This window comes from Parasteatoda tepidariorum, chromosome 11 (genome assembly GCF_982258835.1).
Source record: "Parasteatoda tepidariorum strain Cologne lab strain chromosome 11, Ptep-v5.0, whole genome shotgun sequence".
Classification (NCBI taxonomy): domain Eukaryota; kingdom Metazoa; phylum Arthropoda; class Arachnida; order Araneae; family Theridiidae; genus Parasteatoda; species Parasteatoda tepidariorum.
In genome coordinates this window covers 99,374,220-99,401,784 of record NC_141765.1, presented here as the reverse complement: position 1 = coordinate 99,401,784, position 27,565 = coordinate 99,374,220, and the positions used below count along the sequence as shown (strand labels likewise).

Sequence of the window (27,565 nt, the reverse complement as noted above, 5' to 3'; positions counted from 1 at the left end):
TTAGGGAATTTTATAAAATGTACAAAAATCAGGAGAATTTTAATTAAACCAGTAGACCAGGAAAAATCCAGTAGATGAGAAGAACAAAATATGTGTCACAATAGAAGAGAACAATTAAAAACATTACCGCTCCATTAGACATGTGGTGGTACCATTGTAGTTTTCGATGATAGAAATCTTCTAATCAGGAATAAAATCTTCTAACTCAAGAGGCAATGATACTTGAACCCTCTCACTGCCCCTTGCCCAGGCACCAGCATTTAGAATCTTTATATTTATGGAATCTAAATGGACAAAAAAAATTTAAATTTTTCAATACTTTAAATAAATTATGGTGTAGTGGGAGAGACAAATTTCTCAATAACTCTTGATTAACTGATTCAAGGTATCAGTTTTAATGCCAAGTTTAAGTAGAGAATATTTTAAATTACAAAAATGGACACAATTTTCTTTTGCTAAATAAATATTTCTTTTCTCTTTCTTTCTTCTTGACTCAGATTTGGATTCAAAGGGCAGGAGCGAAATCTTGTAAATAAGAAGCTAATATTTTAGACAATTAATATAAGTTATAGTCCCCTAATGCTAATTTTGCTTTTTTCCCCCATACCTGCCCCCCCAGAGATTTTACTAGTTACATTTTTTAGACTACGAGTAAAGTTTTGAAACATCATGCATAATCATGTAAGTCTAAAAGAGAACTTTAAAATTGGAAATAATATAAGCACTTACATTTAGCAAAAAATATGCAGATAAATCTTAATCTAAAGAATGATTTTTTAAACCATTATTTATAAAACTATTTTGTCTTATAACCGTTGAACAGCCGACCCAATTTTGGGTTTACGACTGCTAATGTTCAATTCTGTAGCCATGTAATTTTCAACCCAATCCAGAAGACAAGGGAACTCCAGGAACGAGTATTGGGAGAAATTTGCTTTTGTGGAAGACTTTTTGATGGAACTCACCCGCATTTGAGGTACGTGGAGAGGAAACAAACGGAAACCTCCCACGGTTAGCCTGACCGCAAGGAAATTGACTCATAATCCATTAACTACTGTGGTCAGTTCAAGCTGGATGCAGAATTCGTATCGACCAGTCATCGCTGGGATTTCCCGGATCAACTCATTGGAAGGGACTCATTTGGAACACTCTATCCCCTGAGCCATCACGGCTCGACTTAAACTATTAAAACTCAACATATTGCAGTACTGGTAATAGCACCATTCGTTGAGAAATAAGAGAAGTTTTTTTGCCATTAGTGAATATTTTACCACCAAATTTTTCTTTTTTTAAAATGTCTTCCACAAGAACAAAGAAATTTGTGAATATACAGGAAAACAGGAGACTTGGCAGGTATGATTTCCTTATTTAAATTACACAGTTAAAAATTATTTAAACAATTGTACACCATATAACTGAAATTTTTTCACCCCTATTATTATAATAAATGACAAAAAAAATTTACATATAACATATTAAATCTAATTGGAAAATTTTACTAGACTGAAAGCCAGGGTAATGACAATAACGAAAATCTGCACAAACTTTAAAGGGAGATTTTTTAAATTATTTTTAAGAAAATATTAATTACAAATGTATATTTACTAACCTGCTAAACTTCCTTTATGCATGTGAGTTACTTTGAAATTTTGATTTAGATTGTCGTTTATTTTAATGTCTTGAAACATTCTGGCTAATTTGTTTACATAATCAGCAGGCATTCCTACATCCTATACAAAAAATAATAAAAGATCATGAAGAAGAAAACAAATAAATTTCTAAAGTTGATTATTATCAATGTAACAAAAATAATCATACGCAATATGTTACAATTAAACATTTTGTACTATAACCCGGAATTATATAAATTCCTGTTTCCGTAATGTAAAACTAAATAAATGCATACGCTTGATTACAAATACTCTTATAACATCGATTAACGCAATTAAAATAAAGTTAATTTGAAAGAATGAATTTAAAGTTTTGCTGGGATCAAAAGTTTTTCAAAAGGCTACTCCTATGCTGAAGGCACATGCTTTGAATTCATGCTAGAATAAACAAAACAAAAACATCAATAGCTTAAGCTTTCCTACATTTTAAAATCTATAACTATTCTACATAAAAAAATTGATTTAACATTTATTTCACTTAACATGAAAATAAATCCTTGAAATAAATTTGAAATACACTAATATGGTTAAAAAAAATATATAAAAAATTTCCAATGTCCACCTGTGTTCACATCCGTCGATTCAGGCATATACAGGGCGGTTTTGTTGGCCTCTCTTTCAGGGGCACCCTATTAGGTGAGCCAACGTCACTGCCACAGTGAAGACAGATAGTACAGAGAAGGAAAAAAACATTCATGCCTTGCCCGGATTCGAACCCAGAACCTTTCTGATGCAAGGGCAGTTACCTGCCCCCTACACAGGCCGGTCGGCGGTTAAAAAAATTAAAGAACCAATTTTTTTTTGTAATTATAATGCAAAATTTTAATAAGTAATACCAGACATACACAACTCATTCTAACACCTTTTTTACTGAATTAAAAAATCTTAAACATTCAGAATTAGAAAATTTCGTCAACTATTAATAGTGCTACAGTGGGTACCATTGAAATTTAACATTATAAAAATGTTATATAATAAACCCAAAATTTCATTAAGCCACAATTTATTGTACAGAGTTATTAACCAACTAAAATAGTTGGATTAAGAAAATTCAAATGAAAGAAAGAACCAGGGTTCCCACTCAATTACAGAAAAAAAAAATTCCCCGACTTTTCCAGGCATACCAGGTAAATTTCAATGAAAATTAAGACTGTACTTTCATCAGATAACTTTGATTCTCTTATTTTTAATGAGAAATATTAGATTTTCTGTGTAAAAAAATATTATTAAATAAGGAAGGGAACATTTTAATTTGATTAATATGTGAAATTTTTACAACAAATAATTGTAATAGATGTTCGAATTATTTAACTCGAATCTCAATAATTGATTACTGTTACTGACAATTTTAAGACTGGTTATTTTCTAGGCCAGTGTTTTCATCATAGAAAAAAAATGGGGGAGAATTTCTCACCCTTTCTCAAAAGGAGGGTGAGATTTCAAAAAGTTAAGTGAGATTTCTAAAAACTAAAAAAACACAAAAACTCTTTACAAAAATTATTTCTTTAATTATAATAAATTTTTAACGTCTTCTATTTTTTAAAGCATTGAATATTTTTGGTGCATCATCATAGAAGATTTTGCTTTTACAAGGCATTTGTCCATCTTACATAAGTGCATAAAAAATTTGAACGTCTTACATGAAGAAACCTTACCTACGGTGAACATGTGATTGTAGAGAAATGTGCTCTGAAAGGGGTTCCGTGGTTGTGTTCTGTTGTTTGAAAAGGTTCTAAACAATACTGGTAAATAGGGAAGCTAGATAATGGGGCAGATGATGAAAATAATGAAAGATCTAGGAAGAAAAGTGAAAATGATTTTTTTCTAAATGGCGTAATTCGAAGCTTTTTCCAAAATGCGAGAAATTCGCGAATTTTGAAATTGATTTATAGAATGCGTGAATTTCTCGCGGTAATCATTTTTTAATGCGAGAAAAGAAAAAAATATGCGAGATTCTCGCGTTCTCGGGCTGTTGTGAAAACACTGTAGGCATCATCATCAGCATTAGCACGACAGCCCTTTGTGAGCCTTCCTCAGAAGCTTTTCCTATTCTGCCCTTCTCCCAGCAATTGATTTATTTTCCAGGTATGATATAGGAATATTCCAGGCTTGTGTAAAAAAATTTCAACTTTCCCCGGCTATTCTCAAATTTTTGGAATTCCCTTCAGGTTCTCTTCCTGACTAGTGAAGAACATACTGTCGTTCACAGCACAGGGATTGTAAATGGATCGCATTAGTCACATCAGTTTGTGGATAGTCATGTAACTCCCCATTTCAGGTGAAAACGAAATTAAGTGTTATTTTGCTTAAAAATAACTTCATAAATAGCACTTTTAAGAAAGTAATATGTTTTCTGGAAATTTTCAGGGATTCTGAATGTATTATGATTTTTAAAAAACTGTATTTGTCTATTGCTGATGTTTTTGTTCTTTTTCACCAATAACTTTTGAGTCTGTAAACATACTGCCCAGCACGATCGGCACAACCGATTGGAAAATTATGTCTGATAATGAATGCTGCAAACATTTAGCTAATCTTTGCATGAAAGTTATTTTTTTAACTAAATAATTTTTGTTCCCTTTTGCAGTAAATATTTATTTTCCGCAAAAACAAAAAATGCTAAATAAAAATAGGATAATTTTACGAAAGTATTTTAATTTTAACAAGTTTAAGGTTAAGCTTTTTCACTGGAAGAATTTTAAAGTGAAACTTTTTTCTTAAGAATTTTTAGGTATGTGGAAAAATCAGGAAAAAATATATTTAGGAATCAGATTGAAGGTACTTTAAGTTAATAGTCAATACCATTTGAGAGTACTACATAAAAGTGCTAAAGTAGAAACAACAATAAACATACCCGTAACCATTCTACCATATTTTCTTCCTTTTCACTGTCGGCAGAAGACTCGAGAATAAGCCTCCTCGTCAAGTGAGCTTTGTGGTACCTCATGAAGACATTTTTATTCTGTACATACTTTAATACTAATAGCTGCAACAAACATAAGTAAAATAAATTAAGTATACAATAATCCGAACAGATTGTGATGATCATTACTTTGTGTGGTGTATGAATATGATATAAACAGATATTTTTATACTATAGTGAAACACATTCTTCAGTGTCTAAAAACACAGAATGTTTTATTCTGTGTTTTGACAATATGTGGGTATCTGTACCCAGTTGAAGGTGAGAAAAAAAACGTTTTATAGAGAAAATTAATGAAAAGAAATATAAAAGAATTGCTCACAATTTTATTTTCTGATTGACTAAAATGAGAACCTCTAAGAACAAATAATTGTCAGAGATATTAGAATTATTTAACTCGTTTCAAAATAACTGATTACTGTTAATGACAATTTTAAGACTAGTTATTTTCCAGGTATGATATAGGAATATTCCAGGTTTTTATAAAAAAATTGCATTTCCCCCTGATTTTTGGGGTTAAAATAAAATTCCCTGACAGGTTTTCCCTGTTCTCCCTGACCCGTGGGAACCTTGCTTATATTAGTATGTTACATTACAGGCTTGTAAGTAGGTAGTTACGGTACAGGCTTGTAAGCTTACAGGGGTCTTTTATAGAAATTAATATTGGTCCTATGTTCAAAACCATTCAAGGACCAATAATAAAACACACCAATCTCGGTCCGATATCGTAAGCAATTCTAAGACCATTTTCTAGAAATATGTAAGACCATTATAGACTTGCAATTTGTACTTACATCTATTGAAATTGGAAAGATTTAATTGGAATGATTTAACAAATCTACCTATAATAGATTTTTTTTTTTTTGCTCATAAGACATTTTTGTTTATTTCACAATAGTCCAAGTACAACATAAAGATTAACCTTTTGAAAAGAAATATTTTCTCTTTGTTTGTCTATTAAATTTCTGATAGCTCATATAAAATTTTGGTAAAAGTGCACAGGATTGAAAGAAATTTTTTGTTTAGGATTATTTATTATGAAATAAGAAATCCACTGCGTCTTAAAACTCTCAGCTGATCCAAATGTCTCGAAAATTAATTAATTAATAGAACAATTAAACACACATATTTTAAAAAGGAAAAATTGCTTTTACTCATTATATGGCTTTTAAGGGTAATACGGTTTGATTTGGTGTAGAAAATCAAGCAATGTAAGACGCCTTAAAAATTTATTCTTATTCTTGATATTGCAGGATGATAAAGAATAGATTGTGAAAAGCGTTTATTAGTTACATTTTAGGTTTTATTCAACAGCTATAAAATATTGTGTTAATCGGACAATTTTAAATAGGGTGTACATTGGATGAATAACGTCTTTAAAATAACAGGTGAATTGTACAATTCTATATATGGCTCATATAAGAACTGCATCTACTCCCGATACTGGGAGGCCAGAGACTTTTTGTTCAATTTAAATTCTTGATTAAATTTTTGTGTTTGATGTTTTGTTTTTCGTATATTTCATCTCTTTCTGTATTTGTATTTTTCTTTTCTTTTGATCTCTGTACGGCATTAGGATAATGTCTGTATCGCCAGCTGCATTGGAAATATAAAAAAATTTATAGCCCATATTGGTTGAGTAATGGCTATAAAACATCGGGTAATTTGGACAATCTTAAATAGGGTTTATATTAGATAAATAACAGCTATAAAACATTGGTTGAGTTGAGCGCTTCTATAACGAACCAACATAGGCTGAATAACAGCTATAAAATATAGGGTGAACTTAACAAATCCATATAGGGCAGATATTGGCGAAATAAAGTCAATAAAATATCGGATCAATTGGACAATTTTATATAGAGCAAACTTTGGCTGAATAGGGGCTATAAAATATCAGGTGAATTTAACAAATCAGCATGGAGCTGATATTGGGTAAATAAGGCAAATAAAATATTGGGTGAATCAAACATTTCTATATGGGTCCAATATTGGCCGTTTAAAATTATATTGGCCAATGAATTTCCAAGTTAATTTGCTGCTAGGGAAGTTTTGTGTTTTTTCGTGCCAATCGAAAATCTGCCTGATGGATCATTTCTCAGTGATGATTGAGTTTTTATCTAATTTAGAGATTATTTTGTTTCCATTTGTTGAACACATATATCTTCTATATGTGGTATACATATATCTTCTATATGCTGTATTAAGTATAAGTTGTATTGCAGCATCCAAATGGGGAGAGATCGCAGAATCCTTTGAAGGGTCTCTAAGTATTTTTATTATGATATATTTTTGCAACAAAATGTTATTTACCCTCACATGAAATACCTTAAAACCTCACAACACTGTTAGTCTTTCCCGTAAATTTATTGTTCAGGATAATTTGATTTCCGAAAATTCAATAATAAAAAAGTTGTTATACAATTGATTTTTGAATGAAAAGAAATTTAAATCCGTAGTATAGAATATAGGACAAGTATTAGAATTTAAAAATGACAGTAGTAAATACTATTGCTCTCAACTTACGAGAAGTGCAAACAACAATATTCACAATAATGTAACTTCTAAAAACAACAAATAACATAGGAAAAATTTTAAACAATATCTTACTTTCTGTCTCATTATTTTTAATCATGGTTGGACATTCAGCTAGAATCACCTCCTTAAAACAGGTAACAAGAAACTGGGCGCAGCATTCATTTAACTGGAATGAAAATAAACTAATCAAACACACTTTCTAAAAAAGGCATTCAATATTCTGTACCAACAACTACAAAAAATAATAGTGAAAGAATTTAATATCTTCTTTAAACAACAATAATTAAAGGGGTGGTATTCATCAAATATTTCATGTAACAGACAAAATTTAATTTTGCAATAGGTTCTGTGCAATCAAATTTCATTTTTTTTTCTTTTGCATTGGTAAATACAACTTAAGTTGTAGGAAAATTCTCATTTATATTCAGGAGGAAAAGATTCAGTAGCCGTAAAATTTTCAGAATAGGGAAAAAAGAATTTCATTTTTTATTTAAAGCAAATAACAGCTTACTAGTAATTAAATCAAAAGCAATATTTCTGTATATTTTTTAAACTAAACTTTTAAAAACATAATATATAATTAAAAATCAATTTACTCAGTATATTTTTTTCATTATTCATTCACTTTTTAAAGTGTTTCTCATAGTACACATTAAATTGGATAACAACACCAAGTTTAGGACATGGACTGAAATTTCTTACAATTAACAAATCACATACATTAAATTACTTAATATATGTGATTTGTTAATTGAATTGTATTTAATTATAATACATTACAAAGAATTAGGCTCTACTAGACTCCATCAGATAAAATATACACAAGTTACTTTAATTACAACTAATGACAATCAAGACAAGACAGAACGGATATAACAATTCTTAATAAAAGTGGGGTTTTTTTTAAACTATATTTTAAGGATCCACATTTAACAGCAGTTTAGTGTTTTTACTAAGGAGCGATAATTAATAATTGATATAATTGCTACATTATAAAATTGCTACTGTGACAAATTTGAGCAACTTCTAAACCAACTTTATAATAAGCAAACATCCCATAATTTTGTAAAAAAATCCGAATTCCACTTTTTTTTTTTAAATCTATCTTCTATTCTTTTCTTTATTCCTCCCACCGAGGGAGAATCGCGGTGACATTGTCACAGAACATTACTGAGGTCTTGCAGAAGGATTTTTCCTTTGTAAAATAAAAAATTTTACATTTCTTTTCTGCAGAAATTTTTCGAAAGATTATATATTTTGTTCAGAATTATATTAAAAAGATGCATTTCTCGCACATTAGAGTGAGGAAAAAAAGGTTTGTGGATTTTCTGTTTTAATTTGAGTATAATGAAATAAAAAATTTGGCTTTCTTTTTTGCAGAAATTTTCATTCAATTTTTTAATACAGTTATTGCTACTGATAGCTTTTAAAATCCAATATTTTTAATAGAATATTATTTATTACAAAAATTGCATCTTGAAATGAAAACATGAATTTAGTAACCCCTTTTTGAAGAGTCTGACTCGCGTGATTTCTTCGTTGATCTTGTTTTCGGTAGTTACTGCTACAAATTTCAAGATTTTTTTTTAATGTGATGATGAATTACAAAATGCAAAAAAAGGAAATAATTAGTGTGTAATCTTCCTACAAAATGCGAGAATATCACTCATAATATTAGAATCAAAAATAAAAAAAACATTCAATTAAAAAATCATTTTATTAATTTATTTTTTTAGAAGTTAACGCTTCTGTTACTTTAAATTAGCAACATGTACATTTGTTATTTTTAAGTATCTAGCAGAAAGATGTTAGTGTTAGAGAGGTATGTCGCAGAAAGTCAGAAAAAAAATCTGCCACAGTGATCTCGTTCCTCTCACCATGAGTATCGTTCAGAAGATTCAGACGGAAAATCTCACCTCCTAAACACCGGAAGCCCTTTCAGAACACACGAGATTGAGATCCTAACACATTCAAGTGCAGGTGTAATTAATATAGTATGTTTTCACTTAAAATTTAAATAAACTAAACCTCATTAGTTCTGAGTTTAATTGGATAACTTTAATACTGAATTAGATAAATAAAATAAGTAAAAACAACCTGATGAGAAAAAAAAGACATGGAGTACTTTAATGTGATGATCGTTTAACAATTAAGGAAGAAAAAAATTTTAAAGCCTATTCATGCTCTTTTATAATTTTTAGATATCTCACAAAATCTAGCTTTATAGAACAGAAGAGTAAGGGAACACGTAAAGCAGTTTCTGGGTGGAAGGCCATACCTACAAACATTATATAAATAAAATAACGGAGATTTTACTAACGACATTTTTTAAGCTATGAGTAAAGTGTTTTAACATATTATGCATAAAAGAAAGAGAAAGTCAAAAAGAAAAATTCAAAATTGGAAATGATATAAGCCCTTATATTTAGCAAAAAATATGTACAGTAGAGCGCCGATTATCCGAACTGCTCGGGACCGAACGTGGTTCGGATAATGAAAATTTCGGATAATTGGAAAGTTGTTTAAAATCTAGTTTAAATGATTATTATTTATGCACTAACTACCCTTCTCACTTTTTCCAGGCTTAGGACTGGCAGTACTATCTAAAATAGCTCTGGCATGTTTAAAAGTATTTTTTTTTCGATTTTCAAATATTTTTTATTTATTTATTTACTTTTTTTCATTTTGAATTTTTTAATCATATTTCAGCTTTTTATAATTTTTTTTGCTAATTACTGATTTTACCACATTTTTCTTTATTTTCTATTGCAAAAGAAATCCAGCAAAGACTTTTGTTTCAAAGAAGATACTCTTTTTTTAGCAGCAAATTCCCTTATTCTTTTTAAATAAATCAACTGAACTGGATCAACATCATTTTGACATTCTAGACCAGTGGTTTCCAACTGGCGGCCCGCGAAGCCTTTTTGTGGCCCGCGTACTAAAATATATTAGTTGTCGTGTTTTTGTGGACAATTTTTGTACAAAATCTATGTGGGTTTAAAATACTTTTCTTTCGTTTATAAAAACCTAATTTCTTTGCTTCTGTGAAATTTAACATACCAACGGTGCAAAAAAATTTATTTCTCAGGTTTTGCATCGAAGAAAATATTTATTCAAATCCAAAAATAATAGTGCATGTTGCTCTTTTTTATTTCGTTTTTTTTGTATTTTGTGAATATAATTTAGCATGTGGGTATCAGAAATTTTCTAGAAGAAATTATCCAATTTAACTTTTTGAAACCACTTACTTTGGACGAAATTACTTACATTTGTAATTTTAAAACGCACAAAAGAGGGAATGAATATCATGTTTTATTTCCTTGAATTGAATATCGCATGAGCGGAAAAGAAAAAATTTTCATATGCTCGAGAATTTTTTTTGTTGATAATTCCTAATAAGTAGAAAAAATGTTAATTTATCACAGAATTAAATTTAAAAGAAAAAAATCTTGTCACTAAGCTTCTGATTAAGAGAAGATTCAAAATGATACGTAACAAGTATCTGTAATGCTTGTTATTTTGTCTTTGAATATAAAAAAAACTTTGATAAAAATCTGACAGTAATAATTAATGTTCTTTCAAACATAAAAGAGTCCTATAAAAATTTCGATAAAGTTGTGGCCCGCCATTTGACTGGTGATTTTAATTGCGGCCCCCGGCCACATGCAAGTTGGAAACTCCTGTTCTAGACTGTCAAAATGAAGTTCGCATTCTTGGAAAATAATTTTCTGTTGAAGAGGGCTAAAGGGGTATGTAGGTTTAACTGTATAACAATACATGTATGAATGGCTACTATAAGAAAACTGCTAAAAAGGTTGCAAATTAAATATGGTCATCAAATGTAGTGGATATTATTTATTATTCCAAATTTAGAAAAACTGTCGATAAGTTAAAAAGTATTCTAAACTTGAAGAAAAAAAAAGCGAATTCGGACATAGTTCGGATAATAAGGGTTCGGATAATCGGCGCTCTACTGAAAATAAATCTTCATCTAAAGAAGAATTTTCAAACCATTCTTTATAATTACTTAAATGATTTTATAACTGCCGTTAAACAGACGGCCCAATTTAGGGTTTACAGTCATAGTTCGTTGACCAGGAGTTGGCACTTGGCTCCGCCTTCATCATGTGGTATCCGACGATACTATTTCGCTATTTTTGGGAGACAGATGTGAACAATCCTGAACAAGATTAGCCTGACTGCAGGGGGTACTCAAACTATTAACACTCAACACACTGTAGAACCGGCAATAGTACTACCTGTTGAGGAATAAGAGACATATTTTTGTCATCAGCGGATATTTTATTGCCAATTTTTTTTAAAAATTTCTTCAACAAATACGGAGAAATTTGAGAATATAGGGGTAAACAGGAGATACTGGTAAAATACAGGAGTCTTCGTTAAAAAACAAGAGACCTGGCAGGTATGGGTAGGGCAGCAAAAACATAGTTGTGTCCAAAACTTTGCCAACAATGGTTCAAATTAAGTGACTTAAAATTGATCTACAATTTTTGAACTTTTTGAACAATACAAAAACATTTCAGTTTCACCCAGTCAGATATGAACAATGTTTTTACTTTATATCTTCATTAATTACTAGAAATTAACAAGAAGAGGTTTAACACATACAGCTTATATAGATCCAGAGTAGGATTCCAGATACTTAGCTGCACGATGTTCTTCTTCATTCAGCTTTTGGTCTGCATACCTCATGTAATTCTGTACACCGTTTGATTCCAAATATTCAGGTGCTTTTTCACGATAAAACGCCTCAGTCACATCAATGTATGCTTGTTCAAAGTTCTCTCGATAAATCTGCAGTTTATCCTCAGGATTTGAACACAAATTGACTGCAAATATAAACAATTAAAACATTTACTTCAAAGTACACTATTCTTAATTGGCCATGAGTGACTTATCAACAATTGTTTTGAAAAATCTGCTTTTATTTATTGATTTTAAGTACAATAAAACCCTGACTATATAACTTAACCACTTCTCTTGCTTTATTTTTAAATAAAATGTTTTGAAATTTTTGTTTGATGCAAGATATTTTGCATAAAAACGCGTACCACACTTTGGGAAACACTGGTCTAGGGGACCACTCGTGATTATGTTACGGTAGTCTGATCCAGCTTTTAATGGTCTCGTACCAGCCCTGTTATACTTTATGGAGATTTAACTAAGAATGATGACATAAAAAGTTATACACATATTATAAAATTTTTCACATAAAAGAATTTGAAGATAGCTTCATATAGATGAACCATATTAATATAAACTTAATGACATGTATAATAAAAGATATTGTGTGAGAGAATGACATTTCCCCCCTCCCTCACAATATAATCATAAGTGTTCGAACAGAAAAATGATCCTGCACTCAGAAATTTGAGATTTGCCATAACTTAGTTAGGTTATCTAGGCCAGTGTTCCCCAACCTTTTTATTACCGCGGACCTGTCACATTTAATAATTTTACCGTGGCCGGCTGGGAGGGGGTCGCTGATTGATATATATATATAGATATACTATATATATTAAAATTGGTAAAACTTGACAAATGTTTTTTCCTTCAATATTATTTCCTACTTTTTTTCCCTAATAAAATTAATCTGAAATCAAAAATAGTGTTTCAGTTATTCCATATTTATACATGTTAAAATATTATTAAAAATTATAAAGAAACAAACATTATGAGCCATCGAAGATTAATTCGTTTTTAATACAAGCTTGTCCAACTTATGGCACACCTGGCAACTTTTACTTTTTCTGATTTTTTCAAAATGGTAAAGAAATGACATTTGAATTACAATGTGAGATAGAAATATTTTTTTACCGGATGTTTAACGATTCAATAACTATTACACACTTACATGTATGTGGAATTTATTTATATTAATTGTTTATATTTTTAATGTATAACAATATTTAGCATAAACAAATTAATAAATCTATAAATTAAATAAAAAAAATGCATAAATAAAGTAACCACTTTGTAAAAATAAAATTATACACAAAATCTGGAAACGTTGTCAAATATGACTTACAGTCAGCCTATAAAATTCAGAAATTTGATATCTTCTGTCTGATGTAATTAAATATTACAATTCACAGTATAATAAATGCCAAAATGTTTTATTGGTTGATCAAATACAAGTATATTGAGCTTAAAAATGGTGGGTGGACACAATGAAGTACACTGGAACAAAATGCCCTTCCAAAGCAACCTTTAAAATGTTCACTGGTTGAACAGACTTATGTTAATATCTTGCAGCTTACCATAAATAAAATTAACAATTTAAACACATAAACAATAGTTTGACAAGGCAATGAAATATATAGAATAGGATAGGAAATAGTATAGGAAATAGAGTAGGATATAGTTTATTGAATTTAGTTATAGAATAGGAAATAGTTTATTAAATTTTAAAAAAAATCACTCTTAAATAATTTTTTCATTTTAAATCATTTCAAAGTCTGTATAATTTGTTATAATTTGGTCCATAATTTACTAATGATTTGATAACTAATCCACTAATTGTAAAGGATTTTAGTACATAAAATTATACTGAATGTTACAAACATTTATTCTATAGAATAGGAAATAGTTTATTGAATTTTAAAAAAAAATACAAAAAAATTACTTTTAAATATTTTTTGCATTTTGAATCATTTTGTTCTGAATTTTGCATTTTTCAGATAATTTAAAAGATTTCTTCTTATTTCCATACAGATAACTAAGCAATTAATTTTAAAAAATTTCGCAAGGAATGATTTTGACGCAAATAGAATCAGTTAACATTATCTTGAATATGTATTTAAATTGAATAGTTGATTCATTTACCTTAAAGATTTATGCAGGGTTTCTCTAACAAACACAGGTTTTGGATGTAAAGAGTCCATACTAATACAGTCATTCCAGTCATCCCAATTCCAACAAAACTGAAAATTGCTTAAATGATAAGCAAACCAACTAGAAAATCAGAAATAGTAGAGACATTTAATTGCAATAAATATTATTTATTCATTAATTTATTATAACCAAACAAAACTTATTATATTATTTAGCAAAACAAAATCTAAATTTTCCCATTATCCAATTGGTTACTAAATTATGTGGGCATTCTTATAATAGCTGTTAAAAGATAAAGCCCCAAGAACTGTTAATGTTGTAGACTAGGTGCTTACATTTATCTAGCCAAAAAATTGATAAACTATCATAGCTAAAATTTTAGTTTTAATTAATTACAATACACTTGAATCAAAAAATGTTGGCTAAAAATTATTTAAAAAATTCTGAATATTCCTAAAAAATAATAAACTGACCTATTTATACAATCAATGTTCATTGTATCTAATCTTTCATAAATTAATTCCTCTGCTTGAGCTAGCTTTGTAAAAGTTAAGAAAATTTATGATTCAAACAAGGGTTTAAAATAATAGACCTATAGTACAAAATCAAAATAATATTAAGGTACACAGACATATTGAAAAAAAAACTTCTGTAATTTTTTTAGTTACAAACTAACATTAAATATTGCTTCCTTTTTATTATCTACATTATTAAATACTGATTAGTAATAGTTTAATCTATTACAAAGCCAGGAACAGTTTTGCTTAAAAAAAGAAAAGGGGAAAAAAACAGTAATCAGTTTCATAAAAAAATATAAATATTAAACTGAATAAATAAATACTTCTGATAAAAGTAATTTATTATTATGAAATAGCCAAAATTCAATTTGTAATTTAATGGTATAGCTACTATTATTACAAAAATTTATTTTGAATTTATACAATTTGGAGTCAGACATGTGCTTTCACAAACAATTTTAATAAATTCAGAAATTAATTTTAATTCATTTGGAAAGTTAATAATTCATGTGTCAATCTTAAACACATAAAAGTGACAGATAATTCCAGTGATTCATTTATGAATCACAAACCTGATATTGCATTAGAAAGTAAATCAAACGTCATCAGAAAGTAAATCAAATATGTATTTAATTGTTGATAATACTTTTGGTTGCTTTGTATATTCTTATCAATCAGTATTTAAATTTTGGTTAATGTAAAACATAATAAACTGAATAACAGAGAGGGAAGATGCAGTGTTTTAATTATTTTAGCCAATAACACTACATAATTGCATGCTTGCCAATTAAAATAAAACACTAAAAATTGAAAGAAAGCAACTGGAAAGGATACAACTTGAGGCATTGTACTAGGTTTCAGTTTACATAGTTCAAGAAAAAGTGAACGTAAGCTGACCTCAGGTAATTTGAAAATTTCCCCTAACAGAACCTGAAATTAAAACAAAGATTAAAAAAGAGAGAAATAATAAATTGATTTATTATTCTCTCACTTTAAAATATTTTAGGAAGTTATATTACAAACTTAATAATTATAAATAGATATTAAATGGTTGCCTAAACTATTAAAATGGCAATTGAAAGCATGAGTCTAATATCTAAAAATAGTTTTCTTGAGTTCATTTCTAAAATCATAATTTTGGGGATATTTCGAATAACAAATCGACACTTATTAAATAAATATATACCATAATTCTACCAAGATTCTTTGGTTAAATCATATGTTCAACAATTATAAAAACTCAAAGCATAGAAATGGTGTAAAATTTTAACATTATGAAAAGAAAACTCTTTATTAAAAAGCACATTTTATTAATTTAATACTAAAACATCAGAAGTTATTATTTTCATAGCGTTTAAGAACTATCAATTAAGATTTAAATTAACATAGGGAGACTAAATGTATTTTTTCTTTAAAATAACAACAGAGAGAAATTTTGCTCTCCTTTGATGGATATTTAAGCAAAGAAAAAAAATATGACAAATTTTAATAATGTTGAAGTAAAATCTGACGATTTATTTCTAATTAAAGTAAAATTCAATCATTTATTTCGAAAAAAAGTAAAATTTAATTATTTATTTCTAAAAACACAGAAAATCCAGCACATTTGCTTAAAATCACACTTCTTTTAACATCTTTCCTCAGCAGTAATAACTCCAATTTTAACTTTTCAAAGTTAATTTTTTTTAGTTAAGTTTTTAAGTCCTTGTCACCCAACCTCATGGCCAGTGGTCTTCCTTTCGTTCAAGATCCCTCAGCTAAAAAAATCTAAGGATTTCTAAATCCAAGATCTCAGAGAGGTTAACTTCCAAGCTTTTTAAAACAAAGTCCAGTAATCACAGCAATTACAGTAAGCTCCCAACTATCCAGTCTATTAAGAGGGAAATGTCAGCTGGATAAAACAAAATTTCCAATTTAATTAACCCACTGGCGGTTCAGTAAATGGGAAAATTTGAGAGAATGTTTCTCCCCAATTCCCTTAACATGGAAAAACTGTTTTTGATTTGCAGAGAAAATTGCAGGTTGAAATACTATTTTTTACATGCAGAACGGTTGGTGGTTTAATAATACCCATCAAACATTTTAAGTTGAATTATTAGTGTAATAATATTCAATGTTTTTCGTAACAATTGCTTCTTTTTTTTTACAGGGTGAGGTTGTTAGCCCCACGCCTAACCCCCAACCTGGAGGACCAAGGTGTGTTCCTCTTCGTCTGGTGTCTCCCCTCCAGCCTGTCCGGCTTGGGTGACCCTACCAGGAGCCGAAGCTCCGGCCGGCATAGCTCACGGGATCGAAAACACACACAAACCACAATACCAAGTTAACATTACTTTCCAGCAGGCCACATTATAAGAATGGAGGATGGCAGGACAACCAAAAGAGTTTTCAGTGCCAGGCCAACAGGTACAAGAAAAAGAGGGCGGCCAAACCTAAGATTTTTAGACCGACTTGAAAAGAACCTGCAAGTTTTAAAGATAATAAACTGGAGAACCTTGGCTAAGGGAAGAATGTCTTGGCATAGGCTTGTTGAGAAGGACAAGGCCCATCCTGGGCTGCCGTGCCAATGAGAAGAAGAATATTCAATGTTTATGGAAAAATATCACAAATGTGAAAACTTATTAGGAAGAGTAAAAGTGTATGGACAACTGCTTTAGCAATCTTAAATTTTTTTCTTCTTTATCAACCACAATGAGTTTCACAAGCAGCTAGTTCCTATATTCCACTTTTTTTATTCCTAGGTCAGATAGTATGGAAGCCAGATATCAGACTGTAATGTCATAATTTATGTTACTTGTTGCCTATAAAGTTGAAAATTGTTCTCCAAAGTTCTCCTTCCCACTAAGGGTGGAAGATAGCTCTGAGAATTTTCTCTAAAATATGCCCAGTTAGCATCGCGGCATGAAAAAATATTTTATTTAAATTTTATTATAAACCTTTTAGGAATATTTCTACTCTAGTAGAAAAAAATAAAAGAATAAATAAAATTATTTTAAAGGGGAAAAAAATCTGAAGTAAAAAGTTATTTTTTCATCTAACAGATATTTAAAATTTATAAACCAAAGCAAATTTTTCGTAAAAAATATTTAAAGAAATCTTTTAAGCACAGCAATATTACTTAAAAATGTTAAAACTTTATCTTACTTTCCAAATTATAAAGAAGGAAAAAGTCATCATGCATCAAGCACTCAAATATAGGCACAAATTCTCAAGACTCACAAGGCATGAATGAAAAAAACGGAAATTTTTACATTATCAAATAAATATTTCTGCAACCATTTCTTAGGATTCTTTATCTCAAATACATCAATTAAAGCTATTGTATGAAATAACTTTACCTCAACAATGACATATTCAAGAGGAATCTTGGGTTTTCCAGGATAGCTTAAGAGAATTGCAGCACTAAAAAATAAAGAGAAGAAAAATTAAACACAATTAAAGTTTTAAATATGTTAGGACTAAAAAAATTATTAATATAGTCTATTGTCCAGTGAAATATCATTCATCTATCTCTCATTTTCTGAGTCTGTCACACATTAAGGAGGAAAGTTGAAATTAGAATCATACAACATTAAAATTGCAAATAAGGTGCTGAAATTCAATCTAATGGGGAAAAAAATGAGGACAAGTCTTTTCCTCCTTTTTTTATATTCGTGAATAGTAAGATCTGAATTAAAAAGAACCATCTATCTACCTACATATATTAATGTATATAACCAATGAACCAATATATAAATGAAGGGACATGTTCTCCTTGCTTGCTGCCCCCTTATACACATCCATTCTTGTCTTTCTAAAATGCTCTACCCTCGGTGCATGGTCTAATTCTAGGTGATAAAGAACGATTTTTTGTTTTAAAAAATTGAACTGAAAAATTGTTCCTATCAAGTACAGTGATGCTGAAACATTAAGGACTTTTTAAAACCTTGCACCAAAATGAAGTATTTTTAGGGTCTTTATTTTTCAAAATAAAGGTAAGCAGTTTAAAAGCATGTTTAAGGACCTTGTAGAACACTAGTTTCTTTTTTTCTTTTTCTTTTTTTTTTTTTTTTGCCCTGGAAACAAAGTCATAAATTAAGCTTTGTTAATGCTGCATAATACTTTAGTGATAAAACAAATTGAATGAAAGTAAGTACTTTTTCTTCCTCGCAACAGGAAATATTTTTCTAACAAATTTAAAGTGTGATCTCAAATACATATTTTAAACAATTATTTTTAGCAATTATGGAAATATCTTCCAAGGAGAGGTTTATTTAGAATGATTTTAAATGCAACTAAGATTGATAAGAGTAAGAAGGACAAAAAAAATTTAAGCAGTCCTAAATTTAATGCATAATGCAACATGATCAAATGCTTACATTTAGAGATTTAGCTTAATTTTTGATTAATTATGTAGTTGATATAATTATTCAAAAAAAATAAATATATATATATATATATATATATATATATACCAAGCTCAATGTAACTAAATTGCCAACTTATAATTTAAAATCATTAAAAGTAAGAGTAAGGCAGGCATAAGATTATTTAAAAAAAAATGTGCTCGAAAAGCAGTAAAGGAAACCATTTTCAGAACAGAAAAGTTATTTATCAGGTGACTTCAAAATGGCGAAAATCCTCTAAACCAAAAGACTGAGGAATTCTGTGAAAATTTCGTCGGATTTTAGGTTTTTGATCAGCGAAAGTCGGAGAGCCAATCGTACTGAGAAAGGAGGAATTCTGTGATATTCCCAGAAAAATTACATGCCCTGCTCCTAATTTTAAGACCCTTAAAAATAATACCAAAAAGCTGGAATTCCGGGATACCCCCGGAATACAATCACCCCTCTTACACACATTAAATTACGAAATAAAAAGATTTAAACAATATTCTAAATTTAAAAAAAAAAATTGAGTTAAGAGTAGAGTTTCAAAAATTGGCCATACTGCACCAAATGTAAACAATATTATCTGCTTCAGGTAAACTGATAAAAGTTTGCTATTAACTAAGTCTAGAGCGGAAAAAAATGAACTGGGGAAAATTAGAAACAACCTCTAAGAGGCTAACCAAACCTTAAGAAAACAAATTTACATGTGGATTTTAAATAATAAGCTAATTTAGTCTAAATTATAAAGAAAAGAATAGTATAATTACCCAAAACGAGTAATTTGGTTTTCGAGAACTATTCTTAATTGTTCCTTAATATCGACAAAAATATCTTTCTCTTTAGCAGTCACAGCTCCAATGCCATCTGGCCTTAGGTAGAAAATAACTTTTACTTTTTAAGAATATTATTTTTGTAAAGCATATGTAATATTATAATAAAATTAGTATGCTAAATCATTTATAATATACATATACTTGTTCTTAGCATTGATACAATCTTTATAATAAGCTATGAAGTTTATTTAAAAAATGGTTTTAACTTGCTTCTTACATTTCAATTAAAAATAAATTTAAAAAAATATTGTTTCTTATAAATTTTTATCAAGCATCATTCATATAAAGTAAATAATATATAAAAAAAATCAGATTATTAGAAATTATTAAAACAAGAACACAGTTTGAATAAAAAAAAAAAGATTTATATCTTTTTTAATATGTAATTTATGCATTTATGTCACACTGCTTCATACAATTTAAGCTTTTTAAAATAATTTAGGCATGTTTTGACATTAGACACTGAACAGACCATTCAAATGTAATGCATAAGTAGAAAAATTAACTTTTATAATAAAGAATGTTCTTTATTTTCATATTAAATATTGTATGAATAAGCAAATTTTAAATTAAATTGAAAATTATACTAGTATGAATGTAAATTATTTATCTTTCTTGAGATGATTTTCTATTTTTACCACCTATTTCTAAATCTGTTCTCAATATTTAATAAATAAGGACAATAAAACTTAGTTGCAAAAAGAAGTTTAATTAGTTGACCCACTTTTCAAAGAAACTAAGTTAAACTTTTTGTAAAAAATTTGCCTAACTGTAAGTTACACCGCAATTGTTTTCTACTACTAATTTATACAACTAAAACATTTTATTTTACAAAAATCTCAGTAACTTTAAAAGCCATAATTTCTGGGGGAAAAATATGAAAGTTGTGGATATTTCAGTTCATAATTTGTTTTTAGCTAAATATAATCCATGAAATAACTTTAATTAGCTTTAGGATAATTTTGTATTTGAGTAAAAAAATGACATCAGATTAAATTATTATTCAATTTTATTATTAAAAAAAAGTTATTGCAAAAAGTGGTTAAAAAAATAACATAGCAGTATATTCAACAACTTATTATATGCTACAATTTTAATAAACCAATATAATGTCTACATTTTTTAAATACTCAAAACAGATCCATGCTTTAATATCAAACAAATATAATATCATTTAAGTTAATTTTATTATGTAAAAATTATCATAATATTAAGAAAATAAATAATCATTTCTAATGAATGTAAGCATTAACTATACAAGAAAACTTTTTCCAGCTGCAACTTTTAACATTAATACTCTAAGAAATTTAAATTATGCATAATTGAGATTAACAATAAATGATCAACAGTGATACAACAATGCACCCTATCAGGTATTAGCTACTGATAAATATATTATTACATACAACAATAACATTAATCACAAAACAATAGTTCTAAGTCATACATAACAATAATATGAAAGAAACCTTAAAGGAAAATTTTGAATAATATCTATTATTCAAAAGATGTAAATAGAGTTAAAAATAAAAAGTTTTTTTCTTATAATCCAATAGATTCTACAGAGTAATTTCATTTCTCTTAAAGTTTTAAGGAATAAATTTGAAGAGAGATGGGTGTCTTTTTATCAAAGTATTCTGTCATTTAAATACATGATATTAATCTTATAGCACTTATTAGGTTATAATATGAACTGTAAAAGTATCAATTTAAAATTTCTTTAAAAAAAATAATTGGAAAAAACAAAACAATTTTAGGTTGATGTCTTTACCATTCTTTCCAGTTATGTAGTTATGTTTCAGTGCTTGGCAATTTAGACTTACATTGCGAACATGTGGAAAGAAAAAAGAAAAACTAAGAATAGAGAGAAAAATGTTTTTGTTTTTTTCTCTTGTCTTCTTTTAATCTATTCTAGAAACATGTAAAGAATAACTTAATTTATTTTAATAGATCACACGGAAGGATATGTATTTTCATAGCATTTAATAACAAAATCTACATTTTGAAACTGAAAATTTTACTGTCGGTAACTTTTTAAAGATAAAACAAATTTTCATGTGCTAAATAAATCCAAGAGGAACAATAGCAAATTTTGTCTAGTAATAAAAATAAATCATATGTTTCACATGTAAAAAAATAAAAAGGTTTATCCACTATACTTCATGGCAAACAAACTAGTTTAATAATAGAATACATATAGTCTCTGGCTATATTATTAGATGCACTATAAGATTCCTTGTAAAATTATAATAATTAGGTGATACTATGCAGCTGTATTGTTTTCACTTGGATAAAACCAGTTTGCATTTGTTTACGGTCCTGTATTAATTGGTTTACATCGTAATGCAATACATTAAAAATAAATACAAATAAGAAGTCTATAAAAAATCTCCCTATTAAAAACCCATTACATGCACGTTTAAATATAAAAGTATTGCCTATAAACTCGTGCAAATCACGTAAAAATTTAAAAACTACATAATTTCTAATAATTTGATCCAATTATTATAACATACTAATATAATGCCTGATATAATAAATATTCTATATTAATATAATATATCGTCTCATTTATCCTATCATGAAATTTATATTATATATCGTCTAATATAACCAATTGATACACAAACGTAAACAAGTGCAAACCGGTTTCAGTCACATAAAAACAATACAGCTGTATAGTATCACCTGATAATTAAGATTTTGCATAGAATCTTATAATGTGTCTAATAATATGGCAAGAGACTGTATATATAGTTACTGAAAGATTATTTATACAACAAAAAATCAGAAGTTGATTTCCAAACAGCTTTCATTTTTTACCACGATTGTCATTTAAAAGTATTTGAACAAAGAATATAAAAGAAACTATGTACAGGAAATTAAATTAAACAATTTTTAGAACTTAAAATCAAAATCAGATGACACATAAAATGAGACTGTTTAAAAATTACGTTTAAACACAAACATAAATATTTAAAATCACTGAAATTTTTACAAAAATAAATTTAATAATTTAAATGTTCAAAACCCAGAATAAAAGAATGAAATTTTTTTAAAGTAATACATTTCCAGGGTTCCCACTCTTTTAACAAAGCAAAAATTAAGCAATTTGAAGAACTTTTTTTTGAAAAAATTAAGGACTTTAAAAATAGTATGATTGTTTATCATCAAATATACATATGGGTGATTCTTTCTAAATATGATAATTCGGACAAAAAATTTCTTCAAATTTAAAGTCTTCAAAATAATCTAAAATTTTTTTTGTATACTTCTTTAGTTACACTTATTAATACCTTACAGGCAGCAGTGTAGTTTATTGACATTTTCTCAAGAAAAAAATAAAAAAAATAAAATAGAAATTCACCAAATCTTGAAAGCCAGGAAAATGACATAATAGCTTAGAAGTTTAAAAAACAGTCATTTTAAGTTAATAGTAAGTAACTCAACTTAGGCCTTTATGTTAGATGGACCATAAATTGTTTAAATTAATTCTTTTTATCCACTGTAGGAAGAATCAAAAATGTTTTTGTTGCTGATATGTACAGAAAAAAATTGTGCACAATAATCAATCATGAGATAAATAAATAACTTTGATTACACTCAAGCATATTACAATCGTACGTAAACTTTGTATTAGGTTAATATTTGTTTTCTCTCCTTACAGTATTAGCAGTTTAAAAAAATTTCTGGTAACACTTCAATGCTCTGGCATTCATAAGACAAGAAAATGACAGCCAGGATAATGACAAATTTGCCATTTTATAGCATATAACATTACCTTAATTTAATATTTTGGCCTAAGACGTTTATATTCTGCAGAAAACAACAGGATTTCTTAAAATTACTCAGATAAATCTATGTAGTTTATGTTATTAATGACTTCAAGAAGCCAGGAAAATGACAGCATAAAAACCTACTCATCATGAAAAATAGACTATGAATCAGAAAATTGGTTCATGCAACAAGACATGTTCATATAGGAGGGTATACATATTCAGAGCATTAAAATAAAACTTACACTTTCAGGCAAACTGCAGCCATTTTGGAGGCAGGTGCTTTTGTAAGCTTTTGGCAAAATGTGTGAATAAGTGGTTCAGTCTCACTTTGTAGAACCAGGATAAGGAGGGTTTAAAGTACATTCTGCATCTGAAAAAAAGACTCAGCATCAATAAAATGAAAGACAATCAAATTGATCACTGACATAGGCTCAAACTTTAAAGGCTATCAGGAAATAATTTGATAAGTAGAAATACAAGGTTAACAGAAAATAATTGGATTGGATCCATTGTTTTTTATCTGGATAATTTCTTCAAAAATATTTTCTTAATTTATCATAATTAAAGCTATATTATGTTCATTAAATTGTCATTATAAAGAAATTTTTAGCTTAAATATCTTCTTACTAGTAATTGCGCATGTAAAAACTATTTAAATGTTACGTGTGTATACTTCATGATTAAACGTAAAAGTATTAAAAGTATCAAAATGAAAATAAATTATCAGAAGATAACTTCAGATTACACAATGGTTACTTCCAGTAATTTGTTTGCATTTTTAAATTTAGAATCAGCGATTTAAACTTGATAACTTACTCTAGGTTTGTCTGAACTCACTTTTTCTGCAGTTTAAATTAGTTATGGAGATGAAAGAGAACTTTCAATGAAAGGGAATAGAATTCTCTTAAGTCATTTTTCAAAACAAAATATAAATGCAGGAAAAATGTATAAACCCAAAACAATAAGTATAATGTTAGTGAAAAGAGAAATTCTTGCATTCCATGCAAACTAAATTAATTTTTGAATTAAAATTCATATTTTTTTCAAATAAGGTATGTGTAAATTTTTATTCATTAATGTAATGATTCCAATTTCAGTTTTTAAAAACTTTTTACTTACTTCAATTTTACATTATTTCTCATAACATGCATCGGTTAATTGTTGAAACAATTTTATAGAATTAGTGAGTTCAAAAAAAATTAATACCAATCGTTTGTTTTTACACTACAGTATTTTTTAATACTTATACCACATTAATGATTTTTTTTTAAAGCTTCGTATTGCTTTAAAAACAATTATATTATCCATAAAAAATTATATTTTACAACAGATGGGACCAAAATTAATGTTAACGTACCATAAAACATTATAAAAAGAGAAAAATAATAATTTATAGAAAGTAAAAATAATGAGATGCAATTGTAATGATAATTATAAACGGAATCTTTTCCCTTCAATAGGAAAAAATACTTTTAAGAATACATTTTAAATTAGAATTTAATTTGAGTCTATTTTAATAATTCCTTAAAGAAAACACTATCATATAATCATTTGTTATTTCAGAAAAATAAAACCATGTGCGGACCATGGTTTCATTTTCTACTCTGAGTTATGTGTATATGTTTAGGCATTAACCGTGAACCGGTAGGTGGCTTTATGATTTTAAAGGGTGTAGAGCTCTTGGAATTTTGTCTATTATTTGGATTGTCTATGTATCTATGTTTTCCTTATTAAATGTGTTTGTGAACGTCTGGTACTTGTTTTTCTTATATGTGGACCTGCAATGAAAAAATCAGGCAGATATTTACTCATTAAGATATATTTGGAGCTAGCCACATGCAGCAATTATTCTTTAAAGAAAACTCCCAATCATACAATCATTTGTTCTTTCCAGAAAAATAAAACAGCAACTTTACCAGCTTCATGAAGTCATAATTCACAACAGCCAATCACATCTTCTAAATCAGTCAGAAATCCTTCATCTGAATTCTCCTATCAAATATGGCCTCCAAGACTATTCAAATAGCTACGAAGATCTTGATACTAAAGAATAAAATTATAAATCTCAATAATGGGCAGAGAAAAGAGAATTAATTTTTAAATTCAGTAATACGTTTCTACCCTTAGAGTTGTTTTCTAAAACTGATCTTTTTGGAATCAAGCGCTTTTTCAATAGATGGAATACTCAAATAACATTTGGAATTATATGGTTAAGGTTAGATTTTAATTACCAGTTTTACTATAACATGATAAAAAGTAGGTTTTTAGTGGTAACAAAAAAAGAGGAAAATAATGAAAACCTGTAAAAAATTAGCAGCCCATAATTTATTTGCATGTTTACTACTTATAGCTGATACAATTAAATAATATAGATATTGTATAAGTTGATACTTGGCAGTAATGGATAATATATGATTAAAAAAGCAATTAAGGACTAAGGATGTACTTAAACATGATAAGGATGTACTTAAACATTCATTAAAAATATTATTTTAAACATGTTTGTGACTCGAATTATTATTCTCTTACTATGCTATCATAAACTCACTTTAATAAATACTTAAAATAAGAAAAGCATTTTATTTTAATAATAACCAAGACTGCTATTTTTCTTGATTAGTACCTTATCCTACAGAAAATTATAAATTTATGAAAATTTTTTTGTTGTTGCTGCTCCTACCTGAAAATTTGTAGGGAATAGCCTATGTGCTATATAAAAGCAACTAATCATTAGTTTATGATTATAAAACTAATTGCTTACAAAAGAAAAAGCGGACAATTCACTGCTGACAAAAACTTACTAGCACCAAACAGGCACCAATATAAAAATATCCCTAAGTAATTCTACACCGATATTTCGTCTTGAAAATAGGTCCATCACAATATATTTTGTTTTAAAACCCAGTTTTTCTTTTAATTTGATTTTAATTATGCACTTAATTTTAATGAATTAACGCAAAGTTTAGTAAAAATCGATAGCTTTATAAAATTTTTTGACGGACTTCTCAAAAGATATGAGAGTCATTTGACTTGTATCTAAATCATTTACTATAAAAAAAAATAATAGTTAGGTTCGTTACAATTGTTACAAACGACTCACAACTTCTTCAACTTTAATATGAATTCAAATTAATAATATAATTTGATTTCATATTAAAGTCGAATGAATTAATAAAAATCACTCGGATACCATAATTAAAAGAAATTTAAGAAAAACAGTTCCATACCCAAATGCTGATTACAGAATATATAAAAAATTAAACTCAACCTGCTTTTCATCAGTTGCATCATTAAAAGTAGGAACACTCATCCTAATTCGGAATTATATTTATTAGAAAAGTTAATGTCCTATATTTATTTCAGAAAGACTAAATAATAACTAGAATCTTAAATCAGAAAGAGATCAAATTTTTTGTTTTGCTAAGTTGCTTGCTGCTGCATATGTCTGTGCGATTTAAAACAAGCTTTTAACTTTCAAAGCTTTGTGGAGACGTAGTAGCTATAGGTGGCGTAGGTATGTAGGTACTTTATTTACATAGCACTAGAGCTTGTGGCGTAACTACCACTACGAATTTAAACATCAATACAGTAAATGTTAACAGTTAAACATCAATTCAGTATATCAATTTAGGTATATAAGACATGCTAACTTGATTCAATCACGAAGTACCTTTTGATAGATGACGGTTGGCATGGACTATAACTCCGCTCCCACAAGCTGCACGGTCTAGGAGACATCCCGGAAGATGATACGAAGACATGCCATATCAGTTCTAATTCTCTGCTGAGGGGATGGCTAACCTGCTTTGGTAGATAGACGACCTGCGCGCGAAGTCGAATACTTTACTGCAGAACAGTTTCACGAGGACCAATACCGCTCACCCTCAGTCACTACTCAGACTAATCAAAGTGGTGATCTACACGCTTACAGACCGCAGACTGTTTTGCTTGACTTCGGTGTTCTACTGGGAACCGTGTCTTTACTATCAGTTCACTGCGGGACACAGGTGGCGTAGAGCAGAACCTATGACAACGCATGCTTTCGCTAATAGTGTGTGGAGAGTCGTGCCATCCAATATTGC

General features: G+C 28.4%; 1 protein-coding gene across 4 annotated transcripts; it reads right to left on the bottom strand.

Annotated features, from left to right (window-relative positions):
• Positions 1–1,608: 1,608 nt before the first annotated feature.
• On the bottom strand, positions 1,609–27,085 carry LOC147802001 (nuclear cap-binding protein subunit 1-like). Of its 4 annotated transcripts, XM_087155019.1 has the most exons (11): positions 26,752–27,085; positions 25,292–25,526; positions 23,726–23,853; positions 19,639–19,740; positions 17,840–17,903; positions 15,339–15,434; positions 14,460–14,524; positions 13,978–14,106; positions 11,761–11,981; positions 7,204–7,297; positions 1,609–1,730 (listed from the first exon to the last, which is right to left on the bottom strand). In XM_087155019.1, the coding sequence occupies exons 3-9, from the start codon at positions 23,746–23,748 to the stop codon at positions 11,960–11,962; spliced, it is 501 nt and encodes a 166-aa protein (XP_087011145.1). In that variant the 5' UTR covers positions 23,749–23,853; positions 25,292–25,526; positions 26,752–27,085; the 3' UTR covers positions 1,609–1,730; positions 7,204–7,297; positions 11,761–11,959. The 4 variants fall into 4 exon arrangements, with proteins under 4 accessions (XP_087011145.1, XP_087011147.1, XP_087011146.1 ...); XM_087155021.1 differs by lacking the exon at positions 19,639–19,740 and having other exon boundaries at positions 26,752–27,077; XM_087155020.1 differs by lacking the exon at positions 19,639–19,740 and having other exon boundaries at positions 25,400–25,526; positions 26,752–27,075.
• Positions 27,086–27,565: the final 480 nt, after the last annotated feature.